Source organism: Bos indicus x Bos taurus, chromosome 9 (genome assembly GCF_003369695.1).
Source record: "Bos indicus x Bos taurus breed Angus x Brahman F1 hybrid chromosome 9, Bos_hybrid_MaternalHap_v2.0, whole genome shotgun sequence".
Lineage (NCBI taxonomy): Eukaryota > Metazoa > Chordata > Mammalia > Artiodactyla > Bovidae > Bos > Bos indicus x Bos taurus.
This window is the reverse complement of record NC_040084.1, coordinates 66,378,218-66,395,897: the sequence shown is the minus strand read 5'-3', so window position 1 is coordinate 66,395,897 and position 17,680 is coordinate 66,378,218. Positions and strand designations below refer to the sequence as shown.

At 37.7% G+C, this 17,680-nt stretch overlaps 1 protein-coding gene across 16 annotated transcripts in view; it reads left to right on the top strand.

The window, feature by feature from the left end:
- Positions 1-17,680, top strand: part of PTPRK (protein tyrosine phosphatase, receptor type K) — a 612,580-nt gene that overhangs the window by 304,585 nt on the left and 290,315 nt on the right. For all 16 annotated transcript variants that reach the window (XM_027551493.1, XM_027551494.1, XM_027551492.1 and 13 more), the window contains exons 4-5: positions 11,273-11,354; positions 13,865-13,980. In XM_027551493.1, coding sequence (XP_027407294.1) covers positions 11,273-11,354; positions 13,865-13,980 — 198 coding nt within the window. The remainder of the gene's footprint in view (positions 1-11,272; positions 11,355-13,864; positions 13,981-17,680) is intronic.

Genomic DNA, 17,680 nt, shown 5'->3' with positions numbered 1-17,680 from the left:
GCTGGATGAAGCACAAGCTAGAATCAAGACTGCTGAGGGAAATATCAATAACCTCAGATATGCAGATGACACCACCCTTATGGAAGAAAGCAAAGAGGAACTAAAGATCCTCTTGATGAAAGTGAAAGAAGAGACTGAAAGTTCAGTTCAGTTCAGTTCATTCGCTCAGTCGTGTCCCACTCTTTGCGACCCCATGAATCGCAGCACGCCAGGCCTCCCTGTCCATCACCAACTCCCGGAGTTCACCCAGACTCACGTCCATCGAGTCAGTGATGCCATCCAGCCATCTCATCCTCTGTCGACCCTTCTCCTCCTGCCCCCAATCCCTCCAAGTATCAGAGTCTTTTCCAATGAGTCAACTCTTCGCATGAGGTGGCCAAAGTACTGGAGTTTCAGCTTTAGCATCATTCCTTCCAAAGAAATCCCAGGGCTGATCTCCTTCAGAATGGACTGGTTGGATCTCCTTGCAGTCCAAGGGACTCTCAAGAGTCTTTTCCAACACCACAGTTCAAAAGCATCAATTCTTCGGCATTCAGCCTTCTTCACAGTCCAACTCTCACATCCATACATGACCACTGGAAAAACCATAGCCTTGACTAGATGGACCTTTGTTGGCAAAGTAATGTCTCTGCTTTTCAGTATGCTATCTAGGTTGGTCATAACTTTCCTTCCAAGGAGTAAGCGTCTTTTAATTTCATGGCTGCAGTCACCATCTGCAGTGATTTTTTGAGCCCCCAAAAATAAAGTCTGACACTGTTTCCACTGTTTCCCCATCTGTTTCCCATGAGGTGATGGGAGCAGATGCTATGATCTTCGTTTTCTGGATGTTGAGCTTTAAGCCAACTTTTTCACTCTCCTCTTTCACTTTCATCAAGAGGCTTTTTAGTTCCTCTTCACTTTCTGCCATAAGGGTGGTGTCATCTGCATATCTGAGGTTATTGATATTTCTCCTGGCAATCTTGATTCCAGCTTGTGCTTCTTCCAGCCCAGCGTTTCTCATGATGTACTCTGCATATAAGTTAAATAAGCAGGGCGACAATATACAGCTTTGACGTACTCCTTTCCCTATTTGGAACCAGTCTGTGGTTACATGTCCAGTTCTAACTATTGCTTCCTGACCTGCATACAAATTTCTCAAGAGGCAGGTCAGGTGGTCTGGTATTCCCATCTCTTTCAGAATTTTCCACAGTTTATTGTGATCCACACAGTCAAAGGCTTTGGCATAGTCAATCAAGCAGAAATCGATGTTTTTCTGGAACTCTCTTGCTTTTTCCATGATCCAGCGGATGTTGGCAATTTGATCTCTGGTTCCTCTGCCTTTTCTAAAACTAGCTTGAACATCAGGAAGTTCACGGTTCACGTATTGCTGAAGCCTGGCTTGGAGAATTTTGAGCATTACTTTACTAGCATGTGAGATGAGTGCAATTGTGTGGTAGTTTGAACATTCTTTGGCATTGCCTTTCTTAGGGATTGGAATGAACACTGACCTTTTCCAGTCCTGTGGCCACTGCTGAGTTTTCCAAATTTGCTGGCATATTGAGTGCAGCACTTTCACAGCATCATCTTTCAGGATTTGAAATGAGAATGAGAAAGGAGAGTGAAAACCTGGCTTAAAACTCAACATTCAGAAAACTAAGATCATGGCATCTGGTCCTATCACTACATGGCAAATAGAATGGGAAACAGTGGCTGACTTTATTTTCTTGGGCTCCAAAATCACTGCAGATGGTGACTGCAACCATGAAATTAAAAGTTGCTTGTTCCTTGGAAGAAAAACTATGACCAACTTAAATAGCATATTAATAAGCAGTGACATTACTTTGCCAACAAATGTGCATATAGTCAAGGCTATGGTTTTTCCAGTAGTCATGTATGGATGTGAGAGTTGGATCATAAAGAAGACTGAGTGCCAAAGAATTGATGTTTTTGAACTGTGGTGTGGGGGAAGACTCTTGAGAGTCCCTTGGACCGCCAGGAGATCAAGCCAATCAGTCCTGAATGAAATCAACCTTAAATATTCATTGGAAGGATTAATGCTTAAGCTGAAACTCCAATACTTTGGCCACCTGATATGAAGAGCCGACTCACTAGAAAAGACCCTGATGCTGGGAACCATTGAAGGCAGTAGAAGAAGGGGATGACAGAGGATGAGATGGTCGTATGGTATGATCAACTCCATGGACAATGGTTTGAACAAGCTCCGGGAGATAGTGAAGGACAGGGAAGCCTGGTGTGCTGCAGTCCATGGGGTTGCAAAGAGTCAGACATGACTGAGTGACTGAACAACAACCATTCTACACATTAGATCCACGGAGTTTATTCATCTTGTAAGTGGATATTTGTGTTCTCTGGTAAGACATCATTTATATGTGGAATCTTGAAAAAAGAAAGAAACAGAGACTCGAATGGTGGACATCAGAGTCCTGTGTTTGGTTGAAATGGGAACATGTTCATCATAGTGTACAAGCTTCTAGTTATAAAATATGCATGAAGGTATTTTTAATCTCTGTCTTAGTGCTTGATCAGCATTTGGTCCTGAAATCTCCCCTTCAAATATTGTCTTATTGGCTTTTGTGATACCATTTCTCTTTTATATTTTTATGCATTTTATTTTTTCCTCAATTTCCTCTTTCATTTTTATAGGCTTATCTTCCTTTGTCCTATCAGGGTGAACTGTAAGGCAAAAATGGAGACGGTAGCCTGGAATGGATCCTTGAGAATCCAATGCTTAGGCTTCACATGAGAAAAAAAGAGAAGTCAATTATATTTAATGATGTTAACATACTTTTGTTCATGTATTTCATACATTGTGTGTATGTATATGCTGTGTTTATTGCTTAGTTGTGTCTGACTCTTTGCAACCCTAGGGACTGTAGTCTGCCAGGCCCCTCTGTCCATGGAATTCTTCTGGCAAGAGTACCAAAGTGGGTTGCCATGCCCTTCTCCAGGGGATCTTCCCAACCCAGGGATCCAACCCAGGTCTCTAGCATTGCAGGCAGATTCTTTACTGTGTGAGCCACTGTCTATATATAATTTGTTACTATTGTTATTCAGCTAGCATTTGTGAATGTCTGTTATGTGCCAGATACTGTGAATAAGCTCTGTGGACATAAAGTTGAGTCAAGCACAGCTTCTGACTTTGAGGCCTCACATATACATATACATATCATATACATATCACATGTACATATCAGAGATGTAGATGTATATGGTTTACTAGCACTGATACAGATAGACCTGAAGCCTTGGTCATCTTGACTAAAATGACTATTTTATTCATTATCCAAATTTGGACAGGGATATATAGAAATCAACCTATTTTCTATTTCTTTAAGTTTTGTTTCTGGTACATTTATTCTTTGAAGGTGAGTGGGTAATTTACTTTAAACTTTAACTATAATCAATGTTTAAAAATTCAAATCACAGAAAACATATTTGAGAAGGTTTATGGGTGTGCTGCAATTCATGGGGTCGCAGAGAGTCGGACACGACTGAGCAACTGAACTGAACTGAACTGATGGGAATACAATACTAGTTTATCCTAAGGGTTTTTTTTTCTCCCAAATACATGACAGGGAGTTAAGTTTTTTGAAAAGAGAGGAGATAATGAGAAGAAATTTCATTTTAGTACCTGTGTTCTTTACAGATGTTTTTTCCCGTCATGGCAGTGGTGCTCCTTAACCTAGAACACTGACCCTGTGCCAGGAGCTGTTGTTAAATGGTTCAGGTGTGTTAGCTCATTTAATCCTCCTTTAACCCTGAGGTGGATAGTCACAGTTTTGTTTTGAAAGAAAAGAAACATGGCTTTAGATTGTATATCAGTTGAAGTTACACAGTAACTTTACATATGTTTTTCTATAAGGCAAAGTTAATACTTAAAGAATATGAACGAAATGTATCTAACTTTGGAGCCCACACTTTAAAAAAACATTGGCGTATAACTGCTTTTCAGTGTTATGTTGGTTTCTGCTGTGAAATGAACTGAATCAGCTATATGTACACATATATCCTCTCCCTCTTTCCTCCCCCACCATCCCAGCCTTCTAGTTCATCGCAGAGCACCACGTTGAGTGCCCTGTGCTATATAGCAGGTTTCCTCTAGCAGTCTGTTTTATACATGATAGTGTATTATGTCAAACCCAACCTCCCAGTTCATCACACCTTCTCCTTGCCCCTGTGTCCACATATCTGTTCTCTACATCTGCGTTTCTATCCCTGTCACATGGAAACACCCTAAATGTCCATCAACAGATCAATGGATAAAGAAGATGTGCTACATGTATATAACAGAATATTACTCAGCCATAAAAATAAATGAAATTGGGTCATTTATAGAGATGTGGATGTACCTGGAGTCTATCAAACAGGGTGAAGTAAGTCAGAAAGAAAATGAAAGTGTTAATCAGTTGTGTCCAACTCTTGCGATCCTATGGGCTGTAGCCCACCAGGCTCCTCTGACTATAGGATTCCAGAGACAAGAATACTGGAGTGGGTTGCCATTCCCTTCTCCAGGAGATCTTCCCAACCCAGGGATCAAGCCTGGATCTCCCGCATCACAGGCAGATACTTTACCATCTGAGTCACCTGGGAAGCCCAAGTCAGAAAGAGAAGAGCAAAGATTAATGCATTAATGCATACATGTGGAATCTAGAAAAATGGTACAGTGTAACACTGTGAAATATTGAAAGAAAATTAAGTTCAATTTAGGGTTAGATTTCTCGAATCCATAATACCTTGTCTTACATGGCATTTCGTATATCATTTAATCATTATATATATATCATTTAATCATTTCACATAAACCATTCAATATTCATAAGAAACTTCAATATGGACAAGGCCAGTGTTGTCGATCTGAGGCTGTGAAGACACAGTTAAATAAATTGCTTGGGTTCCATGTGATAGCAGACCAACAGCTAGAGCCCAGTCTCCTTACTTGGAGTTCAGTTTCCCCTTATATGCGGCATTTCTTCTGCATTAATTGTTTGCCAAAGGATAATGTCAGTCTTGTTCTTTCATTTTCTCCCCTCCTTCAGTTCGACTTTACTTCATTTATTTAGTTAATAATCCAAGAATGTTGCTAGAGTAGCAAAATTTTGATTAGAATCATCCCCTTCAGTATTTCAGGTAATGGAATGGAGTGGAAATAGCATGAAAAGCGGAGCCCTTCCATTCTGTTCTCAGGTTGGCCTCTTGGGTGGGTTCAGGTTGACATAGGGTATGGCTTCCCTTGCTCTCTTCCCCTGGGAAGCCCTCGTTGACTATTTGACACCAAGCATTAGCTCTGACCTGAACATTAGCCCGAGCAAGTTTTGCGTAATTAAGCTATTGAGATTGGTTTTCCTTGAGTGGACAGGAGAGCCTTACAAGGTAAGGGCTCTGCTGAAGTGATAAAGCTGATTAGATCTTTAGCAATAAAGGAATCTGCTCTTAGAAATTTTCTCTTGGTCACGTTAATGAGGCAGAGACAACACTTAGCAGGGGAAATGAGGTCACTGAAAAGAGAAACATTTTTTTTTCTTTTTCTTTACTAAAGAACCAATTCTTTCACTCCATTTTAAATCAAGGCCTAAATTTATTGTCCAGAATAAAGCCCAATTTAAATGAACAGATAAGAAACTTTTCTTCAGGGATGTAGTAAACATGTTTAAACTTATCACCCACATGAAGCAAAGGAAGTAAAACAATTCAAGAAAGTAAAACTAAGATAAGCCTAGAATTGAAATAATTTAATTAATGCTAATTGTAACAAAACTGAAATAATGAACTGATTATTCAGCTGCATAGTCTATTCATAACAATGTATTTTTTTCCAGAAATAATTTTCTCATTTTTTCTTTCTGTGCCTTCCCTCCTTCCCTTTCCTTAAACTACCATCAACCATTCAAGCAAATAAAGCTTGTTTTCCTGGGATACACTTATATAAATGTCATTTATTAACAATGTATATCATCTTACATTTTCATTTATATAGTACTTTTACAGATGCTACTATTTGTTTCATGGAACCTTTATAATGAAAGCTGCGTTATCTCCAAATGAGACTTGGCTCTAAAAGGTTATGTGATTTGCTCAGTGATTTGTATACAGGAAAAGTGGGTGTCAATAACAAATTTTCTCATCCCAGAGAATGTGACCTGTACCACAACTGCTTCAAATTATACTTTTTAAAGTTTCTGAGTCTCTCTTCTGTTTCTTGCTAAGTCTTTGTTCCAATATTTAGAAAATGACATAACAGTTGTATCAAAACCTTCACAGGAAATGCAGATTGTGTACACACACACACTCACACATGCACTCACATATATTTCTGTCTTTATAGAGTAGCCCTTCTTTCATCATGAAGCAATTGTCTTCCCACAGAAATCTCTTTGACTTCACAACTTCAGCTTATTCCAGGGAAATTAATAGTCATACAGTGCAGACTTAATGTAGAAGAGAATTAGCATAGGAGCCAGTTTATGGTGGGAGTGATTGAAGAGGGGGTGAATCATCCATGCAGGCTGCTGTGTCACACTGTCTGGCTTTGGGGTGGATATTGGTATGGTATGAGAATGGAAAGGGTGTCATGCTCATGATACTGCTATTTAGTCAGTATAATACCTGACTAGTTTGCTATTTAAAATGACACTTTATAAATTTAACATATTAGACTTTTAAAGGAAATTTAAAGCTTATTTAAAGGAATATTCTACTGTGTTTGTGTCTCTGACTTGAGAGGAAATATAGTGAAGTTGATAGATTAGAACCTGGAGGTTGGCTTGGGTTCATTCTTGGCTCTAAGACTTGTTAGCTGTTAGACTTTGGTGCAGCCACTTAACTTTTCTTTAAAATGAGGATAAAAGTAATATCTACCTCGTGTGATTCTAATTAAGATATTTGTATGTGTGCAGAGAGGTAAAGAGAGAAGAGGGAAACAAAAGTAGATGTGAGCATGAATGAACATGCTCAATTTGAATAGTCTCGAGTATAGTTCAGTTCAGTTCAGTTCAGTCACTCAGTTGTGTCCGACTCTTTGCGACCCCATGAATCGCAGCATGCCAGGCCTCCCTGTCCATCACCAACTCCCGGAGTTCACTCAAACTCACGTCCATCGAGTCGGTGATGCCATCCAGCCATCTCATCCTCTGTTGTCCCCTTCTCCTCCTGTCCCCAATCCCTCCCAGCATCAGAGTCTTTTCCAATGAGTCAACTCTTCCCATGAGGTGGCCAAAGTACTGGAGTTTCAGCTTTAGCATCATTCCTTCCAAAGAACACCCAGGACCGATCTCCTTTAGGATGGACTGGTTGGATCTCCTCCCAGTCCAAGGGACTCTCAAGAGTCTTCTCCAACACCACAGTTCAAAAGCATCAATTCTTCGGCGCTCAGCTTTCTTCACAGTCCAACTCTCACATCCATACATGACCACGGGAAAAACCATAGCCTTGACTAGACGGACCTTTGTTGGCAAAGTAATGTCTCTGCTTTTTAATATGCTATCTAGGTTGGTCATAACTTTCCTTCCAAGGAGTAAGCGTCTTTAATTTCATGGCTGCAGTCACTATCTGCAGTGATTTTTGGAGCCCCCCAAAATAAAGTCTGACACTGTTTCCACTGTTTCCCCATCTATTTCCCATGAAGTGATGGGACCAGATGCCATGATCTTTGTTTTCTGAATGTTGAGCTTTAAGCCAACTTTTTCACTCTCCTCTTTCACTTTCATCAAGAGGCTTTTTAGTTCCTCCTCATTTTCTGCCATAAGGGTGGTGTCATCTGCATATCTGAGGTTATTGATATTTCTCCTGGCAATCTTGATTCCAGCTTGTGCTTCTTCCAACCCAGCATTTCTCATGATGTACTCTACATAGAAGTTAAATAGGTAGGGTGACAATATACAGCCTTGACAGACTCCTTTTCCTATTTGGAACCAGTCTGTTGTTCCATGTCCAGTTCTAACTGTTGCTTCCTGACCTGCATATAGGTTTCTCAAGAGGTAGGTCAGGTGGTCTGGTATTCCCATCTCTTTCAGAATTTTCCACAGTTTATTGTGATCCACACAGTCAAAGGCTTTGGCATAGTCAATCAAGCAGAAATAGATGTTTTTCTGGAACTCTCTTGCTCTTTCGATGATCCAGCGGATGTTGGCAATTTGATCTCTAGTTCCTCTGCCTTTTCTAAAACCAGCTTGAACGTCTGGAAGTTCATGGTTCATGTATTGCTGAGCCTGACTTGGAGAATTTTGAGCATTACTTTACTAGTGTGTGAGATGAGTGCAATTGTGCGGTAGTTTGAGCATTCTTTGGCATTGCCTTTCTTTGGGATTGGAATGAACACTGACCTTTTCCAGTCCTGTGGCCACTACTGAGTTTTCCAAATTTGCTGGCAGATTGAGTGCAGCACTTTCACAGCATCATCTTTCAGGATTTGAAATAACTCAACTGAAATTCCATCACCTCCACTAACTTTGTTCGTAGTGATGCTTTCTAAGGCCCACTTGACTTCACATTCCAGGATGTCTGGCTCTAGGTCAGTGATCACACCATCATGATTATCTAAGGTTTATCTATTGAGCATAGTAAGTACTCAGTAAAAATTCCCCTCCACTTCAGTAATACTATCTGTCTCAAACATTACCAGAAGACTCTTAATGGCTAACTTTAATTGATTCTTTTTTAGTTTTCCTTGAGCTCTCTCCTGTGTTTCGTGCTTTTTGCCGTGACCTGTGCTTTCATGCTAAGTCTTCAGTCTTGTCTGACTCTGTGGCACTATTGCCTGTAGCCAGCCAGCCTCCCCTGTTCATGGGGTTCTCCAGGCAAGAATACTGGGTGGGTTGCATGCCCTTCTCTTGGGAATCTTCCCTATTCAGGGATCGGACCCACATCTTTTAAGTCTCTTGCAGTGGCAGAAAGATTCTGTCCCACTAGTGCCACCTGGGAAGCCCTCATCTGTTTATTCAGACTCTCAAATTTCTAGTTTATTGTTCTCTTTTTGTGCTGTTACTGCAAGCTTCGTGTTTTCACTTTCTCCCATAGAGGTCTTAAGTCTGTCCTAGAACCACAGCCTGATTCCAGAATTGACAAATATTCCCATGAGAAACGAGAATCCTGGCATCACACTGGAGAGATCCTGTACTTAAACATTTGTGCCCCTTTGGATGCCGTTGTCTATGCAGATATCTGATGTTTTAAAATTATAGTTGTTATAATTTATTTGGCTTTTTTAATCCTTTTTGTGGGAGTGTTGACCTGCCTGAAATCTCCTGATCCTTCTCTTCCTTCCTCGACTGTTAGGTCTGAAATGTACTTTGCTGACCTTACTTCTGCTGGCTGTCGTATTGCCTTCCATTTCAGTGGTTTACTCCTCTTTATCTTCCTATGCCATATTATTCACCTTTAACTTTCAAATCTATAGCTTACTCACTGCCATGATGATGACTTTCAAATCTATAACTTTATTCTAACTTTATTTCTTCACTCTGAGATATATCTGTAGTTATTGCCTAAGCATTTACTCCATATGCATTTTAGGCTTAGCGAATCTATTACGTCTGCAATGTACTTAGTTATCTTCTTCCTCAAATCTGTACCTTTTTCTGCATCACATGTTCTAGCTAGGGATCCTGATAATGTTGGGATATGGGGTAGGCTGCCCCAATTATGCCTTAATGATATACTGATTATTTTGAATTGAAGTTACTTAACAATGGCCAATGCAAGAGGGCTACTCTGACCGTCCTTTCCATCTCCCTGAAAGCAGAGAGTGAGTCTCTCATGTGAAAGCTGTACCCCCTGCCTCTGGGTGTAGAAAGACACCCTTAACACTGGAGGTAGAGAATTTGAAGCTGAAAAACCTGTGTGAACAAACATGTTACTCCTCTGATTTACTGCCCCAGGTCCAAACTCTGTTTATTCTTCACTAATTGTGCACAAAGTTTCATTGCCCTGTCACTTCCCACAAATTTAGTGTTTCTTTGTCCAGAAAGCATAAAAGCTCCCTGCTTTGGCCATTTCTTAGGTCCCATTTCTATGAGGTCTCCCTGTACACGATTAAAGTTTGATCTCTTTCTCTTGTTAATCGGTCTTGTGCCTATTTTATTATTAGTCCAGACACAACAGCTCAGGAAGGATAGAAGGGAAAATTTCCTCCTTCTTGTCAATAGACAATATAGTGCAGTACAGTCCCTAGGGACCCAAGCCAGAAATCAGAATTGTCCTATTATTTCTCTACAACTAATGAATTAATATTTTCTATTTTTTAATATTTCCTTAGCATTGTTTATCTTTCCTTTTTCATCTCATCTTTCTATTTTCACTGCTACTAGAATCTTTTGGTTTCCAGTCTTTCTTTGGGGCCATCCTTCAACTTTGAAGCAAATATATTTCTAGTAGACCAATTTGATTGTATTTTATTCCTATTTTAAACATCAATTTCCAATGTGTTTCCTAAAATATTTTGCAAAATACTTCTATGATGACCCATGTATCTCCATAAATAAAGGAGCCCATCATAAAATAAAATGTTGAAGCATGGCATGCTAAATCTATTTTCTCTTGAGAAGTAACAGCACACGTTATTAAGGTTAAGGGAAAGTCTATTAAGTAAGTTCTATTGTTGACTATAACAACATTCTATAACATGAGCTTATATTTGAACACTGATTTTTAAAAATATATTTATTAAAATATTTATTAATACATACATATATATATTTTAAAATTGATTAACCATTTACAGGATATACTCCTTGTCTTCACTCCCGTGGTATTCAAAGTCTTCCATGCCTAGTTCTCTTCTGTCTTGAGTTTTACTAGCCATACAGATTATGTTCATTTGGTTTCTATTTTATGTGGTTGCTCTTACCTGGCATAATTTCTATCTAATGACCTCTTTCGTTGAAAATTCAGCTACTGTATTTAAAAGCTTAGATCAGTTGATATCTTAGCTGGTTTAGCATTCTGCTTCAAGTTGATGCTCAATGTATGTGAAATAAATTAAAAAAATGGAAAAAGTCAGTAAGGGAAAATTTAGGGATAATGGATTTTTTATATCTGCCTATATATTGCCCATTCAGGAAATCAATGATATTTGCTTAAAAAAAATTGAGAGTTGCTGACCTCAATAATTTAATTGTTCTTCAAAAAATATTTTGTTTTCCTGTACAGACACCATTTTAATCTTTATAGGACAAAAATTAAATTTTAATTTTCTTAAGTGTGTTACAGCTATTCTTCCTTCACTGTGAAAATTCCTTAAAAATGATTGTTGAAAATGTTTTCTGTTTCTTCCTGACAGGTAATATTTGAAGCTGAAGTCTCAGGAGGGAGAAGTGGTTATATTGCCATTGATGACATCCAAGTCCTGAGTTATCCTTGTGGTAGGTTGTGATAAAAATTATATTTTTCTACCTCCTTTCAAGACTTGTCTTATATTGGTAGTGACTGTTGATTGTTTATCCTTGGTCATTGCTATCTCTTTTGTTGTTGTTATTCCTAGTTTTCTGTTCAGTTTAAAAAGATCACTGAGGTATTTCTAGAGTTTTTGAGCCAAATGTTTTTCAGACTTGTGCACATGTTAAAAGATTCTTTTAATTGTTCAATTAATGTTCAAAAGAAAACCACAGTCTCAAAATGGTATCACTCATGCTAAAATTCCATGATACCAAACCTAAATTTATACCTGATCTAATTACAGTTTCAGCCTCTTCCAAAAACTTAATCCTAATTGACTTGTCTTGATTTTATGGTCAAGTACCAGTAAGAAAATTTGTCCTGTGATCCTTCTCTATGCCCCAGAGGAAGAAGAGGTGATCTGAATCATAAAACTCTTGCTGTTCCTTTTCTTCTTCAAGAAGAAAAATAAATAATAATTTCTTTTCTTTCTGTTAATAGCTCCCTTGTCCCACCCTTCTTGTAAAAACTTTCCATTTGTATAACCCCTTGGATCTGTCTTCCAGTTGATAGATAAAATGTTGCCTCATTCATGAATCTCCTAACAAAGCTAATTAGATCTTCAATTTATGTAGTTGATGCTATTTTTGACAGAAGAAAATAAAAATCAAGGGACTCATTCCATCTTTTGACTTTATTAAATTGCTTAGGAAAACAAAGAATAACAAATCAGAGTTCAGTGAAAAGAAAATAAAAAAGAAGCTTTATTAACTTATGTGATCTAAGTTGAAATTTGGAATGAAGTGAAGAAAATGAATTAATTCATCTTATTCTTAATTTAAGACTAATTTTTTCATGTCATAGTAAGTATCTGGCTAATTCATAATAAACAACAAGACAATAGAAAGCATACAAAACAAGAAACTGAATTTATTTATGCATCATTTGATGTGTCCTTAGATGCACATTAGTTGGTCTTCAGACGGGGGAACTAAATTTGTGTTTACATCACATACCCTGAAAGACAATTATTGCACACATTCAGTAGAGCCAGACATAAAGCAGTTCATACTTCAGCTATATCTCCCAACAGCAGCATTTTTTAGGGCCCATGAATTCTAGGTGATCTGTTCAGTAATCCTCCTGATGGAAATTCTCTAATAATTTGTAAGCAGCATGCACAAAGGCTGCCATTGCCAGAGGCCAGGGCTAATACTCCTGCTAACTGGTTGTCAAACTCTGGTGTGCATCAGAATTGCCACCAGGATGTGGCAAAAATCATAGGTTGCCTGGGCCCTCCTTTGGTTTTCATTGTTCTCAGGAGATACTAATGCTGCTGGTCTTTTGTTCCCAAGTCATGAACACTGTTCTAGCTTGTGTTCTAGTGCAAGCATTGCTTTTTTGAAGCACCTACTGAGATGAGGCCCTAGGGAAAGATGAAGCAGGCAAGAGTTAAATGATTGTGGTGTATCCTAAGAAATACATGTAGTCAAATACATCTGATGTAATCTAAGAAAAAGGGGAACAAAATTATCTCACTCAAAGTTCAAGTTGGCTTACTAAACTCTTTCAGTCCATTCATATATGAGAACCATGTTTCCATCTATTGTTCATTTACATGTCTTTTGAAAGAAGATATTGAAGAACGACTTTCACGAGTTAACCAAATTTTTAAAAAATATTTAAATTGAGCACAACAGTAGTTTCATTGTGATATGGTCCTCCATGCTCTGTCTTTACTCACTGAGGATTAGCTTTTCCTGTTTATAGTTCCTTTCAGTTGAAAACGTACATAACTTCAGCTTTACAAGGTAATTATAAGAGAATGCTTGTTTGACAGTCATATAACTCATGTATATTTTGATTGCAGTCATTAGTGTTTTGTTGGTCTAATATTTCTTTCAGGTAATTTTCTTAGGACCATAAAGCAATAGGAAGTGGATTTAACAACAGTTAAATTAATACTCTGTTTGAGAGAAGGAAGAACAGTCCCTTGTTCTTTGAAGTACCAGAGGATTATGCAGCAGTTATTGAAAGTTTTAAAAAAGGGAAAGAAAGCGTTAAGCGCTTCAAGTGTGATTTAATAGTTCAATGGCCATGTATATGTCCAGTTTTGAGCTATCATTCTATGTTTTCACTATATCTTTCTATTATGCCATGCTTTGTGCCTGTTTGATCTCTTTTGCTTGCTTTGATATGTAACTTTTATTGTCACCTGTATGCAACCATCTGCCGGGGTCCTCAAGCAGTAATTGTTGGGTGCTCATTCTGTATAGAATTGCTCTATCAATTATGGTGAAATACGCAATAGAGCTACTGAGCTAAAGAGAACTGACACTGAGAGATGCAGCGTTGTCTTTCAGCACTGAGAAAACTTCCATATGACATTAGTCTTGGCCAAAGCTGTAAAAGTATTAACAACATTACTCTGTTGGGAAAAAATAACAAGGCGTGTTTTCTTCATGTGAAAGAAAATAATTTTTTCTTGCCTTCACAGATAAATCTCCTCATTTCCTCCGTCTGGGGGACGTAGAGGTCAATGCAGGACAGAATGCTACTTTTCAGTGTATTGCTACAGGGAGAGATGCTGTGCATAACAAGTTATGGCTGCAGGTAAGGCCACACTGGCAGCTGAGCTAAAGAGTACACTTGATTAAAAAAAAAAAATCACAAATTATTTTTCCTTGTATGTGTGAGGTGGTCATGGGAGGATGGAGTGTAGTGAGTATATGGGTGGGACAGGTTGTCTTTTCTGTAGGTTTAATTTAATTGGCTACAGATTAACTTCCGATCCATTTTTGGAATATGAATAACTGTATAATTAATAAGTGTTTGGGTTAGTTCCTTGTGAAACCTAATGATTCTCTAATGTTATGTCCAAACTGTAAAAACAATTTTTCTAGAGTCATTCAAAAATAGGGGAAAAAAACCTAAAATTTAATATTTAATATTTTGAAAGCTCAGCTTACAAGAGCATAGTCCTTAAGTAGGAACTGTCATACTCTGATAAATTTTTTCAAAAGTGTTTTAAAAAGCCTTTGGGAATGTTTCTGGAAATGTGAATTGGAAGAGAGCCAACTAAAGTATTTTCAGGATTTTTTTGTGTAGGGGTTAATCACAGACCCGAGGACAAGATGTTTGCTGTGCACATATTAAATTTGCAGTAAATGGTATATAGTGAATAGCAGTTTAGCATACCTGTTGGGGAAATGTAAATGGTGCATATAAAGAACTTTAAAAGAATCTGTGAGAAAACAGTGACTAAGGAATGTGCCATGCCTTCAGAGAGTTATCTGTCAATCCTGGGGCAGAGATTGGTGGGAGGAGCAAAGAGCAGCAGTTCTAAAGCCTTGAGGCTGGACTCAGGACTGATGATTGTTGATCTAAATATTTGAAGCTAGAATGTAAGTAATTTCCTCTGAGAACCTTTATTATTGTTATTATTATTTAATTCTATTTGCATCAGAATGAGGAAAGGGATTTAATTAGTTAGAATTTTAAATTCCTGAGAATGTCAGTAGAGACCAAAAAGGAAAATCATTAGCTTACTTTCTTGAACATAGACATCAGGCTTTATTTTATGATACCTTTAGAGAGGTAATATTAGTGTTGTGAGTCATCATTAGTGTTGAGGTAACATTAGTGTTGAGGGTTGCGGGAGGTTGGAGTAATGATTATAAGAAATAATTATTAAAATCATACCTAGTATAATGCCTGGTGTTGTACTGGGTGTTATAAATGTGTTTTTTCATTCAATTCACACATCCACTCTAATGTTAATAACAGATGTATTTCATATAAATCTAATTATCACTTTTGTCATTTATTTGATATGTGGGTATTAGGATAGCATCCTGAATATGTGTAAAGGAAATAAAGTCTCTCCTTTTTTTTAACCTTGTGATTATGCTAATTTCCCCCACAGATACTGAAGTATGAGATAATTCTTCCTGTAGAGTGTACTATATAATGTGCAACCTGTTTTATTATCTAAACATCAAATCACAATCCTTCTTACTTTCTCTCTCAGCCTAAATAGTGTTAAGAATGTGTTTAGATATATTTTCTAATTATTTTGCTAATTGTTTTTCATTTAGTTAGGAGTATTCTTGGCATTTGATTTTAATTGTGATCTGTATACTCTTGTCTTGGAGAACCAGAAACTCTGTAGTCTGCCCCTGGTTTTATGCTCCAGGATTTAATGTGACATTGAAATAAAAAGGGTTTTGTATACTTTGTACCAGTTGCCTTGTGGCAACAAAGACTTTCTGGCCCTCCTGGTCTGAGTGGGTTGCAGTAAAAATACTTCTCATTTATTATTTTTTAGATTGACTCATTTCGTTATAGTTTTAATAAATTTTCTTCTTGTCCTTTTTCAAATAAAGATGAAAGATAAAAATACTGTTTGATTTCTATTCGACTTTCTCTTTTCTCTTCTTTCTCTTTACATTTTCCAAGGTGAATTTGTGCATTTCTTGTCTATTTTGACATTGCCCAATTCTACAGTAGTTTATATACTTATTCATGAAAAAGCTTTTCTGCCTTTTTCAATAATAGACCAGTTAAATTACCTTAACTTATTCTCTCAAATCATTCTCTGTATTTAAGATATATTGAAAATTATGAATTGCCTAGTTTAAGAATGTTTTCAAATAAACAAGATTGAACTGTAGAGATAAAATTGTAGATGTATACATATAATTGATATCTGTATCTGTATAGAGTAAGTGCATCAAAAAGTGGCCAATGATTTTTTAAAAAATGATCCATCTTTTGCAAAAGTAGTAGAATCATAATAAAGGAGGAAGAAACTTGATTCCACAGTGAATCTACACCCAACACATAGAAACAGATGTCAAGTTATTTTTGCTTGATGTAGAAAAACTTTTTAAGGTCGGGAGGCCCAGTTCTTAATTCTAACTCTTTAATTCTTATAACCCAGTTAATCGTGTGTGCTTAGAGAATTCATTAAGCTCTTCCAGGCCTCAGTTATCTATAAAAGGAGATGTGGATAGAGATCAAAATCACTTTCAGCCATAAGATGAAAACCAGGTCTTTATATTATTTTTGATAGTCTGAAACATGGTCTTAATCATTTGTTTTTCTGTTGTTGTTTGAAGAAGCAATGTAAAATTTTTAAGTTATTAGTTTTGTATGGGGAAAACAGTGGAAATGAAATTGAAGTTGCTCAGTTGTGTCTGATTCTTTGCGACCGCATGGATTGTAGCCTAGGAGGCTCCTCCGTCCGTGGAATTGTACTGGAGTGGGTTGCCATTTCTCTCTCCATGGGGAAAAAACCATGCCTTAAGTTAAATATCACTGTGAGAACAATTCTACTTAGAGTCTCTGCTGACTGCTATGAATGTCTGAAATGACTCAGAAGAAAGGCCTTTGCATTCTGTTGCAAATTAATGGAATAATGGAGTAGCTATAGTATACCTGTCATGGTCAGGGTTAAAAAAAGTCAGCCATCAACTTATTGTGTCCTCCAAATCATCTATATTATGTAACGTGTGTGCTTGCTCTGTTGCTGAGTATGTCTAACTCTTTGTGACCCCTAGACTGTAGCCTGCCAGGTTCCTCTGTCCGTGGAAATTTCCTGGCAAGAACACTGAAGTGGGTTGCCATCTCCTACTCCAAGGGATCTTCCCGACCCAGGGATGGAACCCATGTCTCTTGCATCTCTCACATTGGCAGGCAGATTCTTAGCACAGCCTCCACTGCACTGCCTAGAAAGCCCATACCATATAATATATTGAGCTGCAATTGTTAAATGTTTGAAGATGGGGTAAAAGAACAAAAACTAGAAAAGCTTCCAATTTTCTACTTTTAAATGAAAAATGATACACAACAACTGCCATGAATACATGATCAGTTCAGTTCAGTTCTTGCTGTTCTTTGCAACTCTGCATTCAAATGGGTATATCTTTCCTTTTCTCCTTTGCCTTTCCCTTCTCTTTTCATAGCTATTTGTAAGGCCTCCTCAGACAACCATTTTGGTTTTTTTTGCATTTGTTTTTCATGGGGATCGTCTTTATCACTGCCTCCTGTACAATGTCACGAACCTCTGTTCATATTTCTTCAGGCACTCTGTCTATCAGAGCTATTCCCTTGAATCTTATTTGTTACTTTCACTGTATAAATATAAGGGATTTGATTTAGGTCATACCTGAATGGTCTAGTGGTTATCACCACTTTCTTCAATTTAAGTCTGAATTTGGCAATAAGGAGTTCATGGTCTGAGCCACAGTCAGCTCCTGGTCTTGTTTTTGCTGACTGTGTAGTGCTTCTCCATCTTTGGCTGCAAAGAATA